At 43.2% G+C, this 27,087-nt stretch overlaps 2 protein-coding genes across 3 annotated transcripts; one reads left to right on the forward strand and one right to left on the reverse strand.

The window, feature by feature from the left end:
- Positions 1-2: 2 nt before the first annotated feature.
- Positions 3-749, forward strand: TMEM121B (transmembrane protein 121B; the record flags this gene model as incomplete). The annotated part of the gene is made up of 1 exon (XM_085324124.1): positions 3-749. A coding segment is annotated over one exon (747 nt), but the record flags the coding sequence as incomplete, so codon positions are not given.
- Positions 750-3,882: 3,133 nt separating this feature from the next.
- Positions 3,883-19,878, reverse strand: IL17RA (interleukin 17 receptor A). 2 transcript variants are annotated; one of them, XM_085324198.1, is made up of 12 exons: positions 19,825-19,878; positions 16,973-17,119; positions 15,604-15,728; positions 14,398-14,524; positions 12,438-12,485; positions 12,189-12,346; positions 10,901-10,978; positions 10,383-10,458; positions 10,285-10,299; positions 9,387-9,488; positions 8,296-8,337; positions 3,883-7,653 (listed from the first exon to the last, which is right to left on the reverse strand). In XM_085324198.1, the coding sequence occupies exons 2-12, from the start codon at positions 17,109-17,111 to the stop codon at positions 6,137-6,139; spliced, it is 2,427 nt and encodes an 808-aa protein (XP_085180324.1). In that variant the 5' UTR covers positions 17,112-17,119; positions 19,825-19,878; the 3' UTR covers positions 3,883-6,136. The 2 variants fall into 2 exon arrangements, with proteins under 2 accessions (XP_085180324.1, XP_085180325.1); XM_085324199.1 differs by lacking the exon at positions 10,285-10,299 and having other exon boundaries at positions 9,387-9,493; positions 10,373-10,458; positions 19,825-19,877.
- Positions 19,879-27,087: the final 7,209 nt, after the last annotated feature.

Below are 27,087 nucleotides of genomic sequence, written 5' to 3' on the forward strand. Positions count from 1 at the left end.
ACTTCGCCTACGCGCACCTCGCCTGGCTCATCTACTCCATCGCCTTCACGCCCAAGGCGGCCCTGATCCTGGGCACCTCCATCCTGGAGCTGATCGAGCTGCGCCTGCCCCTGGGCACCACCGGCTTCCGCATCACCCTGGCGCTCTCGGCGCCGCTGCTCTACTGCCTGCTGCGGGCCATCGGCACCGAGGGCGCCGGGCAGCTGCTGCTGCCGCCGCAGCCGCCGCCGCAGCACCGCGCCGCCGCCGCCTTCCTCGCCACCTGCCTCGACCTGCTGGACAGCTTCTCCCTGCTGGAGCTGGTGCTGCAGCCCGGGCGGCCGGCGCCGCTGCCCGCGCCGCTCCGCTACCTCCTCATCGCCGTCTATTTCCTCTGCCTGGCCTCGCCGGTGCTGTGGCTGTACGAGCTCAGCGCCGCCCGCGCCCCCGGCGCCGCCCGCCTCGCCCTGCACCTCCTGCTGCCCGCCGGGCTGCTGGACGCGCCSCTCCTGGCGCTGCGCTGCCTCCTGCTCCTGCGCTACCAGCAGCCCCTCTCCCTCTTCATGCTGAAAAACCTCTTCTTCCTCGCCTGCCGCGGCCTGGAGGCCCTGGAGACCTGCTGCCTTCTGCGCCCCGCCGCCGTGCCCGCTGCCAAGTACGGCGCGGCCCCCGTGCCCCCCGCCGCCGCGCCGCTGCCCCACGGCCTCTCTGAGGCYGACGTGGGCCCCCACGGCTATGTCAACGCGCTGGCGGTCACGGCGCAGGGCTGAGCCCCTGCACCGGTGCCGCCCCGGCAGGTGCCCCCCAGCCGCCGCGCCAGCCCCGCGTTCCTCCCCGCGGTGAACCGCGGGCGGGAGCTGGGCGCTCACCCCCCTGCAGCAGAGCTCGTCCCTCACCTCCAAAAACGCRCCTGCCCTCGGCAGTGAGTCTCTCTCCAGTGCTTTCGCCCCTTTGCACTGTTGGAAAGAGYCAACTCTGTCTCCTTCGCTGCCTGCCAGGCTGTCGTGTTGCTTCGTCACCGTGGATGTTTCCTTTTCTCTTTCCCCCCCAAGCAAAGGGGACCAGCRGATTTCTCCCTTTCTTCAACATCACCATGAGATGTGAAAAAAGGTCTGAACAGCAGAGACCTGCCTTTGGGGTGCACGCAGGACAGAAGGAAGCACACTCTGGATTCACTAGGGCTTGCAAAGCTGCCACCCCCGTTTTCCAACAAGCAGAGTCGAAGAGGGTCTTTGAGGACCAGCTGGGAACTTCTGGAAGTCAGCTGGCCACCTGGTCATTGCGAGCCTAGAAGCCACTTTCTCCTTGCCGAAAACGTCTACCTCTGTGCTTCAACCTTTTGCATCTTACATTGACTTCACACGATAAAGAAACACATGAACCTGAGACAGACATTAATCTGGGGGCCTAGGCCCCATTTCACCACCACTGAGACATTGAATTCTGGTGAGAACAGGGTTTACAGCAGCTTACTGCTTACTTCAGACGGCAGCACCCACTTGCTGGGGGCTCTCACTTCTCTGTGAATAGGCATGCTTACCGGGTCAGTGTTGGGTTTTCTTTTATGTGGAGTGTAGGGGCTCCCTTCGCACAGGCAGGGCAGGCTGGACAGATTTTCTCCAGCCCCTCTCCCCATGTGCTTGGCAGAGCCAGGATGGGCTAAGCTGGCAAACCGTTCCTCTCTCAATCAGCTGGGAAGAGGAGCTGGGTGCTGCTCGAGGTGGGCCCTGTGCTCAGTGCACCTCACTTCTCCGCACAGAAAGCRAAGTGCTACCCGAGTCCCTGTGTCGCAGGGGGCCGAGCTACAGCTCCGGCCCCTTGGGGAAAGCCCACACGCCAGCACCCTGCCCTCTGCACGCATGCGGTTAAGGGTGGGTGGGGGAAAAAGTTAGTTGTAAAGTAACCTCTTGTAGAAACACTATTACCTTTGGTTTTATGCTCCATGAGTGCTTGGTGTGGGGTAAGGCCTGCTCTGTTGCCTGTCTATAGCTGTTCCTGAGAGCAGTCAAGTGAAAGCAGGAGCACAGAAGCCAGGCACGGAGGGAGGACTTCGCCCCTCACAGGTTTATATTTTGTTATCTGGGCAGGACCGTGTTCATTGAAAACGTGTCACAAAGTTTCCTGCCCAGAGCTGTTGCTCAAGCCGTCCCTGTGGGAAGGGGAAATAAAGTGCCGCTGCCTACTACCCAGAGGCAAGAGCAGGCCCCCAGGTGCAGCCCAYGCCAGTCCTCCCCCCGCACCTCCCCTTTCACAGGGCAGGACCCGCCGCCTGCTCTAACACACTGCTACAACAAAATGTTTACAGTCCGGTAACTTCCAACTCCCACGGGCAGAACCGTGGGGCCACGGGGCTCTCCTCCCCCTGCCCTCGGGCGGCCGACCAGCATCGAGGGGCTCCTCAAGATGGGTCCACCGCGCTGGTCCGTTCAGACCTGCTGCTCTCCCCCAGCCAAAGGGAGAGCCAGCAAAGACCAGGCTGAACTTTCCCACCAGTGCTTTATTTATAATCTGAGCCCTTTGGCGGGCAGCTGTGTGAATTTTGGCCAGTGGCCTTCTCTTCAGTAACTTTTCTTTTGTCTGGACAATCTTGGTGCTGTGAGTGACTGTGATTGTAAAACTAAGTACTGTGAATTTTTCCTATGTGATGTGAGATGTGTCTAGGGGATGCTAATTTCCTGGCCAAAGGGGATGAAATGGCAGGTAGACTGTGCTTGTACAGAGATTTGCTCCTTTGTGCCTCTCTTTTTCAGCACTAAAAAGACACTGAAAGCTCAGAAAAAGCTTGGGTAACATTAAAGAGAGAACAAGATGGTACCTGAACCCAAGAGTACCCCCCACTTCAGTCAAAACAGTCGCCCTCTCCCCTTTTTGTGAGTTTTTTTTTTTAATTCAACTCTAGCACCCACAAAGTTTTGCTGTGGTTAACTTTATGATAGTGCCAAGGGGTGTACAATGACATCCCCACCGCACTGAAGCGTAAGCACAGCTGAGAGACTAGAAGAAGAATCACAGCAGAGTTGTTAACAAGTCTCAGCTTCAGTATTGCTCCATACAACACAAAAAAGCTGCTGTTTCAGCAGCGAGTGCCTTTTTCCATTTAAAACATTAATGCAAAAATGGCATACCGGAAATTTATCCAGCCATCGCATACTCCAACCATTGACTGCATTAATAGTAAAGTTCAAATTTGTTCTTTAATTTGAAAATTACCCTGGACAGATGACAGTTCAAAATAGTGTTTCTGCTGTATAAAATTCCCTCGCAGAAAGGTTCATGGAGYGATTCCATGGTTTCTGGTACTCGGTTGTAAGTAAAGGCGCTACCTAAGAGTTTAAAGCTCTCTCAGCAACTGACTGTACGGAAGCCCCTTGCAACTAGAAGGGCAGCTCTGCGGCCACTTAAATTACTTCCTACGGAGAGACATTTAGAGCTCTTTAATTCCTTGTTTATAAGCCTGCTCCACCTTTTCAATTCCCTTCTCTTTGGTAACTGAACTCACTTCCTTTTACACCTTTCCAGCGTGTGACAGAGGTCTCTGCAGAAGTGGCAGCGGTACCATTACAGTGCCAGCAATACCTCACACCCAACGCACCTTTCACACTTACCAGATATTCTGCCCAACATTAAATTACTGGCCCAGGTCAGTATCACCTTGCTAAACCAATTTGTGCTATGCTAAGACATATGCCCCTTAACAGTCCTGTTATTAGATTTGTAACAGAATTCACCTATTTCACATTTTATTGCTGTTTCCTAAGAAACTGTTTGCTAGCCCGACAAAAGGATGACAACTCCCAGGAGGAGAAACTGAAATTAGAGAGGTGGCCTGTGGCCAATGGACACTTGGCATCCCTGTGGCATTAATCAGAATTTGTATTTTTTAAAAAGCAAGATTGCTAAAATAAAATTAGAAACTTGTGACTGATTTTGCTCCTTTTCTTTCTTCAAGTCTTGTTGAACTACTGAATATTACATTCAGAGACCAACAGATGCACTGAAGTTATCTGTCCTTCCTCATTTTGGATTGCTAAAGTGTCCAGATATTCCYCAAGCTTAAGCTTATTCTAATGAAAGTAAATTCTGAAAGTTGCAACACAAAGGGAAATTCTTGAGAAGGGGATGATTAATGCAAAAAAAAAGTTTAGATGATGCTCCTGAACTTCCTACTCAAATCGCTTACAGAAATACATACCACTTGAAAATGGCTCATGAGGTGAAAAAACAGATTTAAATGTTAACTGCTGTAAAATAAAAGGAATTTTATAAACTGGATCATCAAGATGACAATTATCTGCATACTCCAAGACAAACAACTCACTGGAGAAACTCACAGTTGCCACTTGCTTAGCTCCTGTCGGCCAGCTGGTCCTGTACAGTCAGGAAATAAAAATGGTACCTCCTCCAGCTAAGTTCAGATACGGGCAGGCACTGTCCCTCTGTCAGTTTTGCTAGGGGAAGCAGGCTCTGCTCAGCAGTCCTGCCTCACTAACCAGCTCTGCACAGAACATTTAACTTCTTTAACATCCATTTTGAGGAAATGGGTATTTCTCACATGTGATGTCCCTCAGCAGTCTCCAAGAGCACAGCTCCTTGCAGGAAGGTTATGGCATTTGTCAACTGGTTCAGCTTCAGTTTTATCTTAGTTTCAGATTTCTACACAAAATACTTACACAAGTGTTAGGCATAAATTGAGAAGACAGCACAAAAGTATTTAAGTAAATATATTCTAATGTATTCTTGTGTTTTGTTCCTTAAATTAAAAACAAGTTAGAAACATATACATTTATAAAATAACATAATACATCATTGGCTGAAAAAAAAAATCCAGATGGAGTAGGTTATCTTCTGAAATAACAACATTTAAAAAAAGCTGAAATAAAATTCTCTTAACATTTTTTGACAAGTAAACTCAGGACAGTTTACTTACAAGACGACAAGCTTGTCTGAGCACACAGGAGAAAGGCACAGATGCATTTACATCTCACAAACCGCCTCCCAGCTTGCTGGACTGCAGAAACCACGATAACAAACAGGGTGAATGGCAGCTCTGACTAGAGTGGCAATGCTACAGGGGGCAACGTGCGATCGCTTACGGGGAACTATTCTTTCTAGTGTGTCAAGCCCAATTTTTTAAACATTGGAACTCATAGTTTCCATCATTGCTCTTGGAAGATCAACTCCTCAGTTTATTATTAGCAAATATTTCACAACAGTTAGCATCTGTTCAAGCTACATTCCACCCCCTTCCCTCCCACAATAATCTTTCATTTCCTTCACTGTGCCACTAGCTACATCTTCAAGTCTTCCGGGTACTAAGATGTCCAAAAGCAAACAGCTTCACAGCAATACGTTATAGAATTTGCCAAACTCCTCTGATTCAGCAACTCTCTGTTCAGACCCAGGTTCTTCTTTTTATTGCACAATGAACCCAAATCCCATTTTCTGCCCAGCATACCTTTCTCCCCAACTCCCTTTTGCCCCTACTGCTGGTTTGAAGCACCAAACTCCTACATGAGATATGGAGAGCTATTAAGGAGACAAAGCAGCCTCCTAATTTAGAAGTTTTTTCCTGCTACTACTCAGGTCTTCCACCTGATTTCTGAATGGCCACAGAAACGCAGATGTATCAAAGAATGAATGGCAAAAATGAGAATCCATCCAGGCAAGGACACCCCTAACCTTGCTGAAGTTTAAGACACACGTCTTTAACACAGTATTTAAAAGAATTTTTTAAAAAGACGTTAAACTGGCAATATAAAGTTCGCTATGCTATCTAAATCCATTCTGATTTCTGACCTTGACTTCTATCCAGTGCAATAGATCAAGGACGGTTGCTGCGAAATCTGAAGGCACAGCTGGATGAACCACAGTGACTTTTCTGCCATCAGCCAGTGAAGATCCAATGTAATACGTTTCCCAGAGGAACAGAATTACTACCTTTGGCTAATATTCTTGTTCCCTCCCTCCATACAGAGCTTGCAAGCAATGACATTAGTCATCCAGAGGGCAATCCTGTCTCCTGACAGCAGACAGGAAGCTCCCACCAATAAATTTTTTGTAATACAACGGCAAGGACGGTGTTTGAAGTGTAGTTTCAGCACCGTGCAGGATACCAATTTCCATCTCTATTTCAAATAGAGCATGTCCCCAATGGAGCCTAACAGTCCTCCAGAGATTGGCCCATGTCCATCACCTCAGATGGATACCTCCAGTCATAGCTCTGTTGAATGTCCTGAAAAAACAAGCGCTGCTGGAGGCTCTTTAGACTACTCAATACCTCCGGAGAGAGCTCATGAAAGAGCATCTGTTTCTCTAGTTCCTCCTCCTCTTCTTCCTCATCTTCCTCCACAAGGTCATCAGGAGGCAAAGGAGAACATCTGGAGATGTATCCCTGGTCTGATTGCATTGATTGTCTTTGCTCTTTGCATTGGTCATTTAAGACTAACTGGTGTAACTGGTGTTGCTTGTCAGCTTCCYCTGGGCAGAAAGATGGCTCTGAAGGCAGGACACTCTGCTGATAAACAGTGTACATGAGTCCATTCAGCTGGTCTTTCAGTTTGCCTGAGAGGTTTGCAGGATTATCATCTATTGCAGAAACTTCACAGTTGTTATGGAGGATGATGTTATTCCTCACTGGAAAACTTGTCTCCAGAAAAGGGACTCCYTCCATGCAGTCCTCATTAGTCAGCACATGATGACGAAGTACACTTTTGTCTTCCATGGGAGGGACTAGCTCTACTGCCTGAACTACAGGAGCCTCGTCCATAGGAATGACCGTAATCTGAGAAGTTGCATCCCCAGACAGATTCAGCTGAGGCTGCAGTTTGCATCCTCTGCTCTCACCTTCACGCATGTGGAGGCTGACAACATAACAACCATTAGGATCAGGCTCCTGTAGGTGCAGCTGATGTCTCACAATTCCACCCTGCTCACTTAGCAATGAATCCACCTGACTGTCTCTGTTTAGAGACTGCACCTCCTCATCATTCTCCAAGCAGATGCTTTCAGTCTCAAACCAGTTTGGGTGCTCTGTCTGCCACTCCTTGAACTTTTGCACTGCCTCTTTCAACTTCCATCCACTAGGGGTATCGATGTAATTTTCAGCTGTGATTTCCTGGAATCGATGTATACGTCCTGGTTCAAACTTCTCCAGGTCCTGAATCCGAAAATAAATATCCTCAAACTTGTCCATTAGTTGGTACCTGGAAGTGACGTTGAAGAGTTCAGGTATATCCTTCTCACTACTTATCCCCTCAAAATAGCAGACTATATACATCCCAAAACAGGCTGGCTTCTTGAAATCAGGCAGGATCAAATTCAAGGCTGGAGTGAACAGGTCTCCAGTTGGCTTTTGCTGATCTTGCTTGAGACACACAGGCTCACTCCCAAGCATGGCCTGCCATTTGGCTTGGGTGCCACGTGAACATAAGATAATAATCTTTGAAGAGAGGTTTTCCATTTCCTTCTTCTGTCGAGTAAGCCAGGGTAATACCCCCAGCTCTGAGATCTGATGATCTTCCAGCAGATCTAAGGCCACAGCAGTGCCACAGACTGTCATCAGAAACTCTGCAAACTTCAGCACCACATCCACATAGAGCAGGTGATCAGCAGAGTACACAATCCAAACCTTCCGAGGCTTCAAGGATGGCAGAGGAAGGTCTGGAGATAGCACCTCTGAAAGACAAAAAAGATTCATCCCAACTACAATTCTGAAATTGTAATGGTGCAAGCCAGCAGCAATCAGCGTAGGACAGTATCAAAAGGCTATACTGGTTTTGAAGCTATCTTGGCAACATAAGCAGACAACATCTCACTGTAGGAATTTAATATGGAAGTCCAGACAGTGGAGCTGTGGTTTACAGTAGCAACTAAATAGTTCACAGAATTTCACCATGCATAGAAGTAAAGGAGACTGATTTCAATAGTCTTTCAAGTATAGCTATAATCCTCCCTGGTAAGCTGCATTCACCTCACAGCAATCTCCTGCTGCTACGGCTTAGATGATTAGCCAGAGTTCTTTTGCAAGTACAACCACAGCTGTACCAACAAAGCAAAACAACAAACAAACAAAACTTTATAAAGTAGTTATCTCCCATCTGCCAAAGGATGGCATTCCAACTTGTATATTCTCTGTCCAATGTTACCAGTTATTAAAAAGTTCCTTTTGGCTGACTGAGACGATATTGAGGTTATCTATTTTGGTTTTGAGAAGCACCTATAGAGGAGCAGAGTCCACGGTAACCCCTCCTGAAAAACTATTCCAGATTGAATTACATCTGAGAGAGCGCTTGACAACACAAAGGCAAGATCTCTTACCAGTTTGCAAGCCATTGCGGCTGCTTTTCCCTTGCTGGCGTCCTGGAAGAGAAAGTCGCTGTCAACTCCAGCAAGCAAAACAATCCCCTTAAAATAACAACTTCTTCCAGATATTAGATTTGAAAAATCTCTAATTGAGAGGCAAAACAGGAAGCGAAAAGCCTAATAAAAACATTAAATGAATACAGACCCTTCCACAGCCAATTTTATTATATGCTTTACATTGTTTTTCCTTGAAGAGAAGGGTTACACTCAAAACTGTTTTCCATCTTTCCCAAATCTTGCTGGCCTCTGAAAAATGAGTACAGAGCCCCCACACCTTCTCCTACTTCTTCTTTAGAAGCTGCAAGGTATTTTTTAACATAGCTTTTTCTTAAGAGGCTTTTCTAAAGAAGCAGCTGAAGTGTCTCCTGGTACATCTTACAGATAATTTTTATGTTGAGAAGTCCTTTGAAAGATTTTGATTACTCCTTTCAGGTAAAAACCCTCAGCAAGTTGTACAGTCTCCCTGTGATAATTGCCTCATGCTTACAGCACAAAAGACTGAATTTGTCTTTAATTACCCAATTTTCCAAACTGCTCAGTGTCAATCTCTGTGCTCCATTTTTCTTTCTCTGTCTTCACTAAAGAATGTTATTTAAACTCCAAATAGTATAGAAGCGATTTCTGCAGAGACACGGAGGTACAGGGGAAAGACTATGGTCTTGTAAAACACAAATTTCTATTCTGTAAGGCTCTTACACAAAGCAGGAGAAAAATAAATGGAAGAGATAGGTGCAGGGACCTGGTTCAGTAAGAATCAAAGGGCTAAACCATGAAGTTCCTTTTTCCTCCCCCCACGAACGTTCTCTGAAGCTCTACAAAAGAGAAACGTTAGCCAGTGCACCCCATCAAGGCTTTATTGAACTAGGTGGATGATATTAGGATGTTACACAACTCTTGCGACATAAACAGAAGAAAGCATTTACATAAGCAACATATCAGTGGCAGAATATCAAAAAGGCAAGGAAGAAAACAGTAAGAAAAATAAAGGAGTAGGAAATATTAGTTGTAGTGCTCTGCCTTCTCTTTCTGGCTGGTATGAGTCTTACCTGCTCGTTTTTTGGTCATACAAATGACAGCTCCTATGACTGATCCCACCAGTAACACACAGATCCCAGTGATACACCAATATAACCATATAATCATATCACCTACGGTATAAAAAGAGCACTCAGACATGGCTTTCAATAGTTAAACAGTTTCACCCAGGAATAGAAATTTCTTGAGCAGCCGAAGCCAAAACAGAAGGACCATGGGTCTGCCCGAAGCTATGGGCAGGGCATGCTGATAGTCCAGTATTTCCCCCTATCACCCCTCCCCAGCAATGCCACACTCACATTTGAGAACAAAGTCCTGCTTTCATGATGATGCTCTGCACTATAAGCTTGCTCCACAAAGAGCAATACATGGAACACATTGAAACAACATACTGAAACCACAGACCAATAGCCTTCATCTATGAACAGCATGCATCCCATATCCTGCTTGTTCACAGGATCTACCTTCYTAAAAAAAGAAATTTAGGATGAAGCATTACTTCAGTCCACAGGGGTGTGTGCATGTGTATGAGAGTGAGAGAATCTTGGATAAAACTCACTTTTCACAGGTGGTGTGGCAGCCAAGAAAAATCATTATGCACATGATTTATCTTGACATTCATGAAGATGAATATATGCAAGCTATTCTCTCCCAAAGCTCTTTTTACTATGCAAATTTTTTGAACATTGAGCAAAGTGACAAAGTTTTAAATAAAGACTCCTTGTCAAAATAGTATTTCTCAAAGAATTTCATGCAACTCAAGTACCTCTAAAAACAAAAATCATCATTCCGTAAGGTTCATACTGTATACAAATACTTGCCTTTTAAAAGCATGGTGAAATAACTACCACGTTCTGAACTCAACAGTTCTACAAGGAGATATTTCAGTGTTTTGGAAGGACTGCTTACCTGATGGGTCTGTACCTGCAAAATACAGAGTTGCATTAAAATTTCAGCTCTCATCTGTAAAACAGTAAAAACCTGATTTAGAGAAGAGTGTGTCTCACTTGGAGTCGGTGAACATGGGATGGAAGCAGAATGTCTCATACAGTCTGTGCCACAGTTCACAAAGAATGGCTGGATCTGTAGTCGAAATAAGAATAGCTTGTTTTCTGGATTCTTAAGAGCAGTTCTGTTCCCTATTTCACTTTCCCTCTGCCTCTTCATTCCCTAAAGCTCAGCACATGGCACAGAACTCATTTCCCTCCCAAAATCAAGATTAATCAGTGATTTGTACACTATTCACTGTACATTAATAAGGCAGTGGGCTGAGATTGCATACCTGTCAAATCTTTTTCCTGTGTCATTCAGGCTTGGCTACCCTATACTAGAATGTAGAGCCACTGTCTATAGAGGGCGCCTTTACATGAGAAATTACCCTTTCAGGCATAGCCATTATTTCCCTGATACGGGTAACTGGGGATTAGCCAACCTCAGAAGAAAACTGTGCAAAAATGTTATATTCAGAGATTGTTGTTCACTGTTTTGTTGCTGAAAGAAGGACATAGGAACAATGAGACTGTACCTGAATTTTGTAGTTGCAACAAGCTTTTATTTTCTTCTGTATTTTGATTGTAACGTTTACTTGCTGCTGCAGTCCATCCTGTAGAAATCAGAAACTACTATTATAAGAGAAGAGAAAACAGTGAAAGCAATAAGAAAGGAGTAGAGAGGACAACATGGAAAATGTGAGTTACTGGTGTGGTACAAAMAAGCAGAAATTCCTAATTTTGTTTGGAATCAGAAACTCATAGGATGAAACAGATAAATGTCCTAGTGACCATTACTGGGGGTATCTCGTGCCACTGCAACTGGAACGCAGTTAAAATAGTAGGCTAATGTTGCATAAGTAGCAGTAAATGAGTAATTAAGGATGTCTTTTGTGCAACTTCAAAAACATTAAACTTACAGTTTCTTTACAGCGTTAATGTCTTAAGACATTTGATGCTCACACTTTAATTAACAAATAATAGTTTCTGGTTTCTCTGAGTTTAAGAAAAGCTGACTTAAAACAATGAGCAGAGGCATACTCTGAAATGAGGTATAGTCACCTCTGCCAGGGATATATGTACACAGCTGTACATGCTGCGTCAGTAATAACTTCAGGCATAGCTGGGTGTGGCGTCCAAAGGATGTTAAGTGTGGAAGGAACGGAAAGATTAAGCAAGGTGAATTCCAGTTTACTTGCCCTCCATCAAGGCAGGATAGGGACTAGCATTAAATTTTCAGTATTCCTCCTTCCTCAGATTCCTGAAAGGGGCAGTTTCTTATGTCAGAAGACAACAGTCCGCCTCTACTTTGAGCTTCTCAGTAACACAGGCTTAAGACCTACAGGAATTGATTCTCAGTTTAACTGGAACACTTCTTGCAAAAGCACTCAATCTTGATTTCAAAAAAAACAAATGCACCATTTCATAAACTGCTTCAACAATTTATTGTACCCACTGTTAAAACTTTGCACCTCAATTTTGTTCGATTTACTTAGCTTTATCTCCAAGGCACTGGCACAACAAAGGAAATAAAGCCCAAATTGTCCAATGTCAAATTTCTGTCTTTATAGGTGTTTACAGACTGCCCCATAACCATCTCATAAGTCAGTTTATTTTTGTGAACAAAGTCTTTTACTCTAATGCATTAGAAAAGATGCCTTTGAGAACATCCTTTTGATCTTTTATCTTCCAAAGGCCAAATAAAAATCTGAAACTAATTCCTTGGAAATCATCGTTCAGGTACATTTGTTAGTTCTCCTAACATCAGCTATCTGTTTGTTTTGTGACTATTAAAGAAATAGAAATCATTTGGAAGGTAATTACCTCAGTGAAATCATGCGTGACCATTTCACATTTCTTCTCATTCAGGAAACTGGTCACATGGATTTGGTATCGGGCAGACTCCGTCCATGGGTTAAAGCTCACAAGTAGAGTCGCATCATCTAGACTTCTACCTTGGATCCTGGGCTCCCACAGACTGCCTGGAAGAAGTGCAGATATTCAAGTTTCTCAGCTGCTTGAAATATTTCAACAGGGCACCAATGACTGGTAACTTAAACAGACAATTTTTACCTGTATTTATACATGGAACAGTTCTTTTCATCCGAGAATCCTTACAGTCTGCAGAAAAGAGATCATGAGTTAACAGGTCAGAAATACTGCACTTCCATTCAAGAGAAATATCCCCTTTATCAGAAAGCAGACATCTAATCTGGAACCCTCCTTAAGGAGCAGAGATTTTTATTTCAATGCAGTAGCAAAATTCTGCAGTAGAATAACATTGCCATTTCCAAGGTGAAAACTATCCCTTCCACTGATGCTATGTTTTTAAGGATGGAGGTAATTAATTAGAAAAAGACTAAAACTGTACAATGCTTCTAATACTGTCAAGTATTAATGCTTAATCCTTGCTGGTTGAAGACTTGTGCATTCTCAAGGGAGGGGAGTTACAACTTTATATGGATCTCTGGACCTACAGAGAGCCACAGCCATAGATTCCATCAAAGTACTCTGTCCCAGGAAAACTAGCATCTCTGGAATCTCTTTCTTGATCCTGCAAATGCTCTTCCACATTTACAAGTTTCTTAGCTTAATTTACCAGATTGGCCCTGCTTTTTGAGATCTTTTTCACAGTCAAATCTAAACTTATATGCTTAGCTGCGTGGGATTTACAAGTCTCAGCCTAAAATATTTCTCCTCCAGGGTCTGGAGACAACAAAGGGAAAGAAACAACTCCTTCCCATTGCTTGAAATAGATGGAAGAAAATACTACTGATCTTAAATTTCCAACCTTCTGTCAAGTTTATGCCCCTGTAATTCACAGGTAAACTCTAATCAGCAAAGCTCCCTGCAACTACTGACCTCGACACAATTCATTAAGTTCCAGAAGAACAGTGGCAGATCAAAGCTAGAATGTGCTCTGCATAATCAGTGCTAAAAACCAAGTGTCAGCTCTCCTTTACCAGCTGCACAAAGACTGACAAACCACACACTTTGTAATTTTGTAACTACAGAATTACACTCCCAAATCTAAGTTAAGAAGAAAATGATGGACCAGTTTAAGCTGTATATTGAATGCCATTTACAAACGGGTCAGTACAGCTGGAGAGTACTGCAGATGCTCAGCATATTCAGGAAAAAAAAGCCCAAACACAACAGGTTCTTTTAGTTAGAGGAACATTTTTACATGCACAACACAGGGTCAGACACACAACTACCAACATTCTCGGTAAGATTTGCCTAATTGTGCCTCTTAAACCAATCCTTAGGTGCCTAAAATCTGACATTAGAAGCTAAATTTTACTCATCTTGATTTGGAAGTTTTGGTCTGTGCTTCAGCATCCACAAGCACAGGGGCAACTTCCAAAGATTTCAGATCAAATAAAAGCAGCACTGATAGCCTGCAGAGCATGAAAGATTAGTCTAGAGTCCTGTGCAACTAGATGAAATATCTTTTTATCTACTCCACTGATGAACATTTCAGCAACAAAATTCAGCGAATATAATTTATCTTTACACAGCCTCTCAGAGAGGCATCTATATTAGTCTTCAAATTTAATTACGAGTTTCTGTTTAATCAGAGCTGCAGCAGAATTCCTAATAAGCAATGTCTCAGAGCCCAATACTCTGGACAGCTTCCTAGAGAGCATATAAAAATTTTTATAACAGTGTTTTCCATCTAGGAAGCTACTATTCATCCAGAAGAAAAGCGTCTGGCCTCCACTGCATTGTTCTTTCACACACATCTTCTTCAGTCAGAGATTCATGTGTTATCTTTCAGTGAGATGATCCCAGAAACAAGGATGGTAACTTTTAACACAGATGATACAAGCGCTTTGGGGATAAACTACAGCATCACTGTAAAAAAGACTAGCATTATGACTTTTCTAAACAGCTATATTCAGAAAGGACAAGAGTTTTACAATACTGTTATCTGCTCCCTGGTCACGTACCTGATCCGGAGAGAAATCCAGTCCACAACTATCAAACAAAATTACAAGCTCAAGGCCTAATGAAATAGAGTATCTCTTACCAGGCATCGTGTAAGGCATGGACTTGCAGTTGTAGTCACCATCTGTACCCAGTTTGGGCAGGTGGTAGACAGTCACTTGGTAAGTCTGGCCAGGTTCCACCTCAAAGCGGTCAAAACTGAAGTTCCACTGAAACAAATCGTTCAGAAGGACTTAAAAATCAGGTATTTGTGCTATCAAGGCACTGAAATTAACAGTTGACATGTTTTTGTCCCACTGTGTTCCTCCATCCTACAAGGCCTTCTTTTTGAAGCCTAATTGTTAAAAAAAGGAGACCCAAATGCCTTAAATATACCAGTCTCCTGGTCTTGCTTTCCTGTCTCAAATTCTCATGTTTGCATTGAGGAGTACAGTTACTCCTTGGGATTTATGAGCCGAAACAACAGTTTCATGCCAAACAACTGCATGGACAGCTTCCAGTAAATCACATTCTGAACTGAAAGGAGATTAGATTAGAATATGTAGTTGAGACTAAAATTTTAGTCATATATGAATCTTGCAGTGCCACATAAGTGCTAAGCATTTATAATTACAACTATACACGTATAGCTCTGTACCCAGCCATTTTTTTTCTATACTGCTTTTCATATGTCAGCAATGCTGTGGAAATGCTGAGGAAGGCATAGGGTCCCGAGGGTAAATTAACTTCGGCCCAATTCATCGAGCAAAGAAATGAAATTCAGCTTCCTACTGTTATAAAGGGAGCTGTGGATGCTCAGCATTTTTCTGACGAGTCTCCTAATCTGTCAGCATATGGTGGAAAGACAAACCTGGAGGTTCACACTTCTATCTACAGCAGGACAATGCAAGAGAAAATTGGAAGCACAAGGAAAGACTGAGTTAAAGACAGTGCCACAGCTGTCAGGTAGAAAGCAAAAACTGCTATAACTGTTCATCTTAAGAACATCTACTACAATGACACATGCTAGGCACTGAACTAGCATATAAAATATCAGAAGGCATTTATTACCTGAAAGACAATAAAAGTGAAAGAGAAACCAAAATAGGTAAGGAGCTTGCACACAGTCACACAAAAGCACCAAATAAACTGGAAATTACACCAGGCCTCAAGTGCAGCATCTGCCTTGCTACATCAGCTCTTCCGACTAACCAGTCGGTGCTTTTCATCACTAGACTCGCTATGTGACAGAGGAAGCGGAAACAAACCCATGGACTAGAAAAGGTGGTTCAGAGCCCTTGGCACTCACCCGGCCTCCATCCGGACGGACCTGAAACGTCAGGTTGTTCTGCAAATCAAACTTGGCGCAGACCTGCTGATTGTTGCTCACCTGCGTCACAGACAGCTCTGCCCCCTCGAGATACTGGATGCTAGCTGCAGGCACAGGGATGGAGAAGTTGTGAAGTTTTTCTTTTCCTGCCAGCTCCACGCGTACAGGCTGCAACCCCCCACTGAGCCTACCACAGAGCCTAGTCTTGTCACAGCCTCACTGCTTTGAAGTCCTGAGGATGCCGACACAAACACATCTAGCCATGAAGCAGTCAGACTGCAGCTTGTCCTGCGCATCAAGCGCTCCCTCCGTACAAACGCAGGAGCAGAGGGRAAGATAACCTCACCCTTCCAGGTGCCCTGGCAGTTCATAGCTTGTGAGTGTTGTGTTCAGCCCTGACTCTCAGGGCTGCTTTATGCAATTCTGGCACCAGAACAAATATGCTTTTATTTTGGCATAAACAATCCCAGCGAGCACATTTATAACCATGACTACCAGATGACTACGTTATCTGAACCACACCTGCTTCTACATTAACACAGCTACACYGAGATAACAACACTGTATAGACCAGCCCTCAGACACTGATCCTACAGAACCAGAAGGTGAATGTATTTCATTCTGCTTCAGATCAGTGCAAAACTGAACAAGGGTATGCAAAGGGAACACCATAAATGAACGGAAAAAGAGGCATTTGGAGAATGAAAAAAATTTACTGGCATTTAAGTACCTCGTTGACTTACTGGTACATGCTAAACTTCCAGCAATGAGACAACTATTTCTTCATCAAGACACAGGTGCATATAGGAAACCTAAGTTACAAGGACTGCAATATCCTAAATGGGAAGAACTTGCACTAGGTTAAGGATAACAGCACATAAGCAACTATTTGCGCTCTYGAATTAATTCCCATTTGCTTTGTTCACAGACGAAGCTCCCCTGTATAAAACAGCCACAGTCACTACTCTGACAGAACAGCTCTTGAGAGAGTACTGCTTGCAGTGGGAACCTCCTTCCTTCCCTCACTACTGCAGCAAAGGCACGTTCCACTGTTTCATTCCCTTTTTATCCATTTTTTCCCACATTTTATATATCTCTCCATACTAACGGAAGCATTTTAAACTCCRTTGAAGGCTCAGCAAACTCAGAACCCTGACTCAGGCTGCAAGAAACCATCCCCCAAAATGAAAAACAAACCCAAAGCAAAATGACAYAGCCAAAACTCCCAAATCTCTAAACTCTGCTTCCATAAGTAGATCAGACTTTGAGTACTAATTTTCCTCTCAATACTTACTAGATCCCATCTAATTCCTCCACTCCATTTTCACGTTAAACCACCATCACTTACCATCAGTGGCCACTTTCCATTCTATCCGAAGCACAGGGAGCAATTTTCCATCCATCTGACGGAAAACGTCAGAAGAAACATGAAGACTACTGGGAGCAGAAGGCGTCCACGCTGAAACCCGCAGCCAACTTATCTCCATGCAGGTACCTGTCCAGCAAAGGAAAGCTGCTATTTAGGAGCAGGGCAAAGGAGATTCTTCCCTTGACACCAAACTTGGATTTCAATAGTGTTTTTGGTTCTGACAACAAATTACCACTAGTCCTAAGTTTATCTTGCTTCCATCTCTCCTGTCATGCGCAGCAATTTATTAAATGTGTAGTCTGCCTTTTATGGGATAACACAAGAGCAGCTTAATTGAAATTATGGTCTTTGCTTTGTCCCTGGGGTACTCAGAAGGCAAAATTTGGTGACAATTTATTAAGACTGCTTCACAGTTAATAAAGGCAGCTTTCAGCATGCACAGACTCAAACATGAACTGGGAAACGCAAGTACTCAAAATAGTCTGTAATACCCTGAACTTGTGCCTTCCAGTAATACATATTTCCTCTTTTCCTTAAAATCCATGAAATGGATTATTATTACAATCAACCTGGTTAAACAAGTCAAGTAAGTTTACTCAATATCTCCTGCAGCAAGTCCACTCCTTCATGTGGAACCAGACATGTGCTAGAAGACTAAATTTCAAGCCTTCCAATGATAAAAGGGTCTATCAAACAGTAGTTAAGCAAGTTGTTCCAACAGTTAATTACTTTCTGTTTAAAAAGTGCCTTAGTTCAAATCTGAATATATGTCTCACTTCAGCTTACAGCTCTTTTAAACCTTTCCTAAACTAATAAGCCCTCTGGATAGAAAAATAATTAATGCCAGTCACCACAGTGTTAGAAAAACAGGTCCTGTAATTTCATCAGAGGGGAGAGAGAAAAAAAAAGACGACAGGCGTTATGGCCAGACATAACCTACTTAAGACTTATGGAAGACATTTGACTTACCATCAAAACATATTAAAAACAGTTCCACTGAGTATCAATGAAGCACAAATGTAGGAAGAACTGACAAATCTCAAGGTCAAGTAAGTTGCCAGTGGGAAATCATTAGTTTGAGTGTTTTTAACAGCTCTGGGCGRGTGGGGATGGGTGGGCATGGGCCTGAGGCTATGCATTTTTAAAAGTATATATCAAAAAATCATATCAAATGTGAATCACTTCATATCCTGGACTCACTCAGACAAAACTTTTTGACATACTATAATGTACATACAAGTACAAGTTGTGTAGGCTACATATACCTAGTGAGAATTTATAAACTGAGCAATAGTACTTCTGAAAACCTAGTAGAAAAACTACTGAACATGAGCTCCTTGTCACACAATCTATGAACCACACAATCAGGCTARCATGATCACTGTGTATGTAAAAATAATAAAAACAGAACAGGTAAAATGGCAGGTAGAATATAGGCTTTGGAGAGATGGCTTCCGCTTCAGCTTTTTGCTGTGTCCACATTAAAATGCTGGAACATTGAAATGAAAAGCAAAGAAGGAATTTTTAGTTTGACACTTCCCTCTCCCAAATAAAAGCCAAACATGTAGTTTCACTTTCAGCTTAAGCCAGTAAAACCCATGCTGCTAACGAAAGGTTGCTCTTCCCTGGCTACATTTTCCACTTGCTCAYGGCTTGCAAGGGAGTAACTGTGGGGCTGCGTGATGACCTTGTTCAGAAATGGATCCAGCAAACAAAATTTCACCGTTTCTTTGGTAGGCTACTTGGTCAGAGCTCAGTGAAGCTGCTCGGCCTGCTGGCCACAGCCGCTGGCGCTGCCTGGAGGGGAGCGGGGGCCAGGCCCAGTCAGCCGCCAGCACGGACGGAGCAGGGACCCAGCAGTAGTTTGCCGCTACGGGCTGGATTAGCTCCCCTCGCAGAGCGCGCTTCCAGACCTCGCTGCTGGGTCAGTGACGGGAGCAGCGGAAAAYTGGCACCGTCCCTTCTGACATCAGCGTATTTTTTGGCTTAGGAAAAAGTTAGACCATTCTCAGATGCTCATTTTACAAGAACCTAGAGGAGCCTAGAAAAATAGCACATTCCAGGGCAGAGYGTACCAGGCACTAGCAAGTCTTTCCCTGAGAGGGGAAAACCAAAGTTAGACCCAAAAGGCGGAATTTAAGCCAAACAAACTCAAACAAGGCAGTGCATTAAGTAACAGCGGAGCTGCAGCAGGGCTTAGCTGTGCTGTCAAGCTGCATCCTGATGGCTAGCTGCCAATGCAAACCCCACCTCTCCTGCTGCCTCCCTCTTGCCAAAAAAGTTTAAAATCTGTTTTTTCCCAGCACAGTCAGCTCCCTGGTCTGGCTCGCCAAGCATGGCTGCGTAAATACTTGGATCTGCATCATACAGGGTTTAGTTTCCTTTCCCAACTCATTGTATTTATCCTGGATAACTTATATTCATTGCCCTCAATAATACCACCACCCCCTTCCTGCTCCTTTCTTTTTTTATTCTAGTTTATACATTAATCTTTCCATCAAGAATTACTATTATAGATGGCAAGCCTGTAACAAAACAAATGTTTATAGACAAACTTGCCCATCTCTCAATAGAAGACAAACAATTTGCGTTGTGTTTCACCCTCCTCTCCTGCCATGAACTCTATCGTGAAAGACAGACTTAACTTCACATTCTTCTTTTGGCTATATCCGATTACGGATCAAATAGAAAAGCCCCTGAGGCCAGGTGCAATAGCAATGCTTCACTTTACATTTCTCTGATTTTAGTAGAAAATTGTCTTTGCTGCACAAAGACAGTTAAAAACCCCCCAAAGTCTGAGGAAAAAARCACAAAGAAGAAAAATTACTTACTATTTCTTGCGAAGCATTTTAAATCCTGTGAGGAGAAAAAGAAACAAGAATGTTACCCACAAAATAARAACTGGCTTGACATTGGTTTGCTTCTATTTGGTGGCAGGAGAGGGACAGATACCAAACGGTTCAGTGAACAGCAACACAGATGGGCCAGAAGAATTAATCATTAGAAAAAACACAAAGTTTATGCAGAAAAACAAATAACACCGGGTATGAAACCTCTGCGCACCTGAAACGCACACTTAAGTGACAGTAGTAGCAGCAATAATAGAATGAAATTGAAAAGAGGCAAAAATGCAAAATGACGACAGTCAAAACCTTCCAAGACTGTTAAAACCAAACCCAATGTGACATGAAATACTCTGTCCGGAGAAGACGAGTACGATTTTAAACACCACTGCCTTCAGCCACTGCTGCCCAGCACTGATCAGGGCAGTGACGCTCGTGAGGTCTGAGCCCAGCCTGCCGGAAGCAGGAGCTGCCTGCAGCTCCCGTTGCTGCTGCGGCACCGGATTACGTGTTGCCTAATGAGGAGCATTTCCCAYGTCTCGCGTTCGGAATCAAAAAACACGGTGCAGAAACGTTCAAAAAACTTACCTTGGATAAATGACGAGTAACGCACACAGGAGCAACAAATGCTCCTTTCCTCAACAGAAAGGCTGAAGCTTTTCCCTGAAGTAATTTAAGAATCAGGGAAAAGAAATAAGATAAACCCTTTCGTAAACACCAGGCCTGTATGGAGGATGCAGTGTTTTTATTTTCAAAAGATAGAAATACACTTCAGAGTTGATCCATGACAGAAGAAAATCAGAATTAGACTCTTTCCTATTGAGGTTAAGCATGCCCTGAATATAAAGCAGCAAGCAGAGGTTATATGGGCTCTGTCTGGTTTCTCCCATATGTGTTTTGTTTATTCTGGAAGACATCACGGTCACTAGAGAAAAGCAGCCTGTAAACTTACCCGGTTAGTGTGGAGCAAATCCTAGTGATGATAAAGTGTGAAATTCTCACTGACTTATCAAACGAAGATAAAGGCTAGGTTCCCTCCTGCTCTTTTCCTAGGAGGGTGGCATGCTGTTGCCACAACATAATTCCTACAGACACAAGGCAGCGGTGTTTTTGACCCTTGTAACCTGTTACAGCCAGCTCGAGGTATATGAGGGACTTGGGGCTGAAGTAAAAGCTATCTCTGGTTGTGTTCACTGGGATTTTCATAGGGATGGCACTTGATAAAGCCAGCTTTCAGTACCTTCTCCGTAGTGAAAAATATATTCCAGCCCAAGAAGGAAGGCTGAAATTTCATAGCCATTAAACTRCATTAGACAGCTCCACTGCCAGCGAAACAACCCTACACTTCCCTTCATTTACATCCCAGCTTTGCACCCTCCCTTGGGCTGGCACAAGTATTTAGGTGGCTACATGGGCATCTTGATCCAGGCTAAAACCAACCCAAGGTGAAGARGAGGAAGTCAGCTGTGAATCAGGTCTTTCCCCATTCAGGTTTGCCACAGAGCTGCTTATACGAGAGAGGCCGTGAACAAGCCACCACGTCTGGGGAGACTGGGGGACACTGTTCTCCGATGGCCATGCTGCCTTTTGTCTCCTTGTAACACACACAGGGCTGCATCCGAGCTTAAGACAAGTCCTAGTGAAGGCAAACTATCAGAGCAATTAATAAACTTTGCAGTATTTGAAGGAAATGCAGAAGATAAGCAACAGGTGAATTCAGGTATCATACAAACTACTATAAGCAATTGGTTATTTTAAATGTGAGTTGAGTTCCACTGATTAGAATATCTCCAAAAAAAAAAAAAAGCTTGAGAAATTAATGACTATATTTCAATTAATGCATCTGCATTCCTACAAACTTTCAGCTAAAGCAGACAGATTTTCTATTTAGCTCATGTTTATAGAAAAAAAAATGAAAAATTGAATATTTCTTCCAGGCCTTTGTTACAGCAGTCAAGTGGACAAGTATAAATCCAGTTTCAGGTGTCCTTTAGAGGTAAAGACATCCCCATACTAATAAGCAGTAATACAAAAGTATCTAAGCTACCGTTACATTAAAAAGATTCAGTGCAACATCAACTGCATAATATTGATCAACTTTTTTTTTTTTAAATAATTCAGGAAAGACTGCTCAATTACAGCAAAGAAATGAATCTGCCTAATCAGCCACTCTGACTTTTTGAATATATACAAATCTATACAACACCTCACCTGAAAACTAAACCTTGATGAATAACTATTTTCCTACCAGCTCCTAGCAAAGGGGCTCTATTTTTCCAATTAGAAATTTAAGTGAAATCATTTAAGAATGTTAAATTYGGATTGAAGCAACATCCCACAGTTGGCACAAATATTCCTGTTGCTTTTCACTACTGAAACTTCCCCCCTTATAAATGAAGGGGGAAGGGGAATAAGCAGCAGCATATTTAACCTTTCTTTGCTGCTACCCCATTCTGTTCCCTTCCTCCTGGACCACAAGTATTAACAGCTCCAGTGCAGTCTGCTCCTTCCCTAGCTCCGCTCTGGATCTCCTTGTGGTTTCCAACTTGCCGGTGGACTGCCCGCCTCATTCCTGGGCTGCAGCACTAACAACTCTGGAAACATCTAGTGATTTACTAGATGGAAGTCTCAGGACAAATGCCACCAAAAGCTGTTCTGCATAAGGCAGAGGAGAGTAGAAAAATACTAGTAAAAATATTCAACTACTTAAGAAAACAACTAGTAAAAATATGCAAGAGGTACTCTTCATTATTTTCCATGCACTCAAAAGGTCAACACAGCCACAACTGAAAGAATTAATCAATTTGAGTATCAAATACTAATTTAGTCTGTGAAYTACACTCTCACAATTACATTGTACCAATTTAAATTACTGCAGACAAACAGGCAGGCAAACCCTCCAGAGAGTATTTGATTGCATCAATCTTAAGGAAAAAATGCTTTAGAAATAAAGGAAATATGACAATTCTGTGCCTCAAAAAAATTTTTTTTTCACTGAACATTCATATGTAGCATCTGCAACTTAAATCTTTTGACAATGGAAAAAAAACTAGAATGCAATAACTGAATGCTAATTATACTAAAACCAAACTAGCTAAGCTGTATTCACTGAAAGAGATTAAAAAAAATGTAACTACCAGTATGGAAAAGCAGATTAAGCTATGAAAAGAATTGACTCCTAACACTTCAAATGCTTAATCAGACTTTTTTTTTTTTTTGGGCAAAGCATTTAACCTGACAATGCTTCTTGCATTAACAGGCAACAAAACCAATGGGCTACTAATCATATATTTTTCCCCTAGTTTAAAAACTTCATTTAAAATCTACCACTTAATATCATGTYATTTTGACCTTGTGCTGTTTCAGTTATCAGCAATTATTGTAAATTGCACCATGATAAAGTCCTTGTATAAATTATAATGCTTTATTTGCCTAAACAGCAGCAACATCTGCTTTCATCTGAATGTTAGTGTTTCTGTTTATTAGCAGATAAGACACGGTTAACCAAAGAAGCGTTGCAATTTCCGTTTTTTTTGTTTTGTTACAGATAGGAAGATTGATCCAGCAGAGCAGGCAAACAGATTTGCTCTTTGCCCAGGTCTGCTGTCCCAGGTGAAACRTTTGCAAGGATGTTCCCAGCAGGGATGAGTCTGCCCCTTATCTGGCATTCATTAAAAGGGCTACAGCTGGACCAGGCGCCATCAGTTTGTTGACAAGGGCTGTGGACTAACCAAAATTCAACATTCAAGAGTTCTCTTCAAGCACTAGATTTCATAACTGTACTTATTCCAGTAGGTCACTATTCCAGTAGGCCACAGCTGTATTCCCCAGCCCCACTCAAGGTTTTCAGGGGGCTACATTCACATGTTTTTTCCTACTCTTCATCTGTTGTGCAAGCGGCATTTGTTTACCTCTAGCTGGCTACATTAAAGTGTGCTACCCCCAAGCTTTATTCTTGCTTTTGGCATCAAAGAAGAAAAGATCATATACAACATGAACCACATGAATCTGAAAAATTGAACTGATCAAGAGCACTATGTCACAACAATCCAAGCATTACATTAATAGAAGGCCAAGATTTCCCAGCAGGATGCTGTGGTAATCGGCAAGAAACTGCACTGAGCTGTGAAGTTATCCAACTTGCCTTTAAAAAATGGCTGCTGCTGAAAGGGAAGGGCACTTACCCCCCAAAATTTACCTGTCACCTATGAGCTATTCTAGACACTTCCCAAAGCTTGACCGACTTCAAACTTACTGTTATTTCCTTTTCCTGATTCCTCGCTTCACAGAAGYGGAGACTGCCAGGACATTTGTATTTTACAAGAATAACTACTGAAAGATGCTTAACACCAGGAAGAAACAACCATCTTCCACAAAATTGTTGTGATATTTGTAATTTAGCTGGTTAACAGTAAAGACGAGTTAAAAATCTTTGTAGAKAAGACACAGAAAGAGTCTCTCAGGTGTACCACACTCATCTTCACGAATGGAATTGCATGAACTTCCTCTCCAGAGATTTTAAGTGCATGTCCATCAACTATATACACCTATCCAACAGTATACAGATAGTGGGGTTATAAATACTGTATTCCTCCAGGACACAAAGTATGCTGTGTCGTAAAACAGTTACAGCCCAATGACTGATCATGATGATTAAACACTTCACTGTGAACAACCAGATGGGTATCTGTGGGATGTTTTTCCCCACGCACRCTGTAAGGGCAGAACGCCACCTCCCCACAGATGACATATTCAACAGTTACTAGAAAGAACTAGATTTGCAACTGTGTTAACTGCTCAGCCTTAGAACAGAGTAGATTTGATCAAATGGTGGTGAGTAGGCTCCATTAAGTATATTTGTTGTCATTTCAGTAAGATGAGCTCCTGTTCACAGGAGTTTTATTTTTTTTTAATTATTGCAGGTGTATTCTGATATTACGCTCTTCCTTCTCTGCCCCTTCTCCAAAATTGTCTTGGCCACAAGAGAGTTTTGCTGAAAAGCCACTGTAACTTGCCTTGACCTCCTCTAAAGTTCAGTAACAGAAATGTGAGTGTGGTGAGTTATGAAAAGGAAGTGTCTCATCAGCCTAACTTAACAACAGCTGCCCTGTCAAACCACACTGCAATCACCAGTTGGCAGGATTACTGAATCATTCTCTGAAAACACTGCAACTGGCAGAAAAGGGGAAGCTGTTTTCAACTGTCATAATTTCGGTTGATGGTCGTTTTCCTATACACATCAACAGCTTCTCAACTGCTTTTGAAGAGGTTGGTACAGGTTTGTTTAGGCCAACTGATTTTTCATAAGTTGTTTTGCACTTTAGAAAACGGCTTATCGAAAGCAACCAAAGTAGCAGGCTTCCACATTCACTGGTCTACAAGCACACACAGGGTGATATGCTGGCAATACTCTCACTGAGAAACTGTGTTTGCTTTCCCTAAAAAGTGCAACCAGGAAGACAGAGCCAGTCAAAGCCCGAGCATCCAAGGACTCGGGGTCCTTGCATAATGCATTATTCTCAAACTTTGTGCAACTAAGAGTTTGGACACACGCAGCTGTATCAGGTGCCTAAGCAATGCTGTGGTCTCCACTTTCCCTTTTCCTAAGGTTTTGCATTTTGTAATTCCCATATGTCCAGGCTATACTGAAATTGCAGAAATTGACTGTCTTCTTGGAGTATTTTTAAATACCCAAGCAAAGTCAGCACAGGAGAGGCTGGGGAAACATGGATTAACTCATGGCCAATTAYTAGGACAGGAGGCAGAATATACAATAAATAGGAAGTGTGTAGGGAAAAGATTATAGAGGAGCAAGAATATCACAGTCTAGGAGACAGCCGAGTCTCTTGCAAGGGCAGAAGGAAGGGACTGGGATCACGGGACATGCTCCTCAGCTCAGCATTCAGCAATTCCAAAATTTAAACTAATCAGGACAGGAAAGTATTTCTTTAGGTCACTACACCATGGTAATTGTGCTGAAGGCTTCACTGAGTGACATATATAGGAGAAAACATTCTGAAATGGCAGATGTGCTGTGAAACAGCTGGGATTTATGTTTTCCCTTAAAGGTCATATTTTCCTCCTGTAGCAGGTCACACACATCCTGATTTAATACAGAGAGGGAAGTTTCTTTTAAAGAGCTAGAAACATGAAGTTGAAAAGAAGATGCAACATACTACAAGAAGCAAATYATTTATTTACCTATATGCTCATTTATAAGTCTATCATCCCAAAAGAAACATTTTGCTTGACATATGAGCAACTTTATCTGAAGAGCTGCCTTCTCTAGACTGCTGGTAGTGCATCATGACATAAGTCCTTCCAACTTGGAAGACAGCTGCCCATTATCCTGTGATTATGCATGCACCATTATTATTATTAACAAAAGAGAGCTCTTCCCCCCCATTTCTGTGTATTTTTTACATGCATCTTAGACACTTTCCCCCTAAACCAGAGACCCACTAGGAGTTCATACTCCAGGCCAACAAAAATCACATTGGTTAGTTCACTTCTTAAATATGTCACATTTGCACGTCTCTTATTTTACATCCTCTCCATCTGGCTGCACTAGGAGGAAAAGCAATAATAATAAAAAAAAAAGAATCAGCCTTTACAAAATTTGAGAAACACAGATAATTTAACTACTCCTTTAGCAGGTTTCCACCCAAAATTCCCTTAACTGTAAGGAAGAGGTTAAAATATTTGTAGCATTAGGCAACCCCAGCTATTAGCAAAGACTCACATCCTGCCCAGTTACTCCAGACAGTTTGAGCAAATCCCAGCGCGGCCCCTCACRGCCGGTACCGACGGGCGCTTCCCGGCAGGGATCACATGACCGCGCCGACGCTGGGGCATTTACAATTTCGGTTTTAACGTGAAAGTAACACAACTGCTTCGTTATGAACAGCTGCTTTGCTGCACAGAGACCGCAACCACCACAGCTCCGAATTGCAGAGAAAGAGAAAAAAGAGAGAGAAAAAAAGAAAAAAAAAGAAAAAGAAAAAAAAAGAGAGAAAAAAAGAGAGAGAGAGAAAAAAAAAAAAAGAGAAAAGGGAAGAAAGGGAAAAGCAGTAGTGGTTCTTAGCGAAGCAGCAGGGCAGGACGCGGCCAGGGGCAGGACCACAGCGGGCAGCGCTGGCGACGCCTCCGGGCCCGGGAGCAGCGCTCGCCCCAGCCCGGGCAGGGACAGGCTCCTTCGGGGGCACCGGGACGACTCCCGCCGCCCCCTCCCCGGCCCGGCCCGGCCGCCCC

Source organism: Rhea americana, unplaced genomic scaffold, assembly GCF_003343005.1.
Source record: "Rhea americana isolate MKP2758 unplaced genomic scaffold, rheAme1 scaffold_9, whole genome shotgun sequence".
Taxonomy (NCBI): Eukaryota; Metazoa; Chordata; class Aves; order Rheiformes; family Rheidae; genus Rhea; species Rhea americana.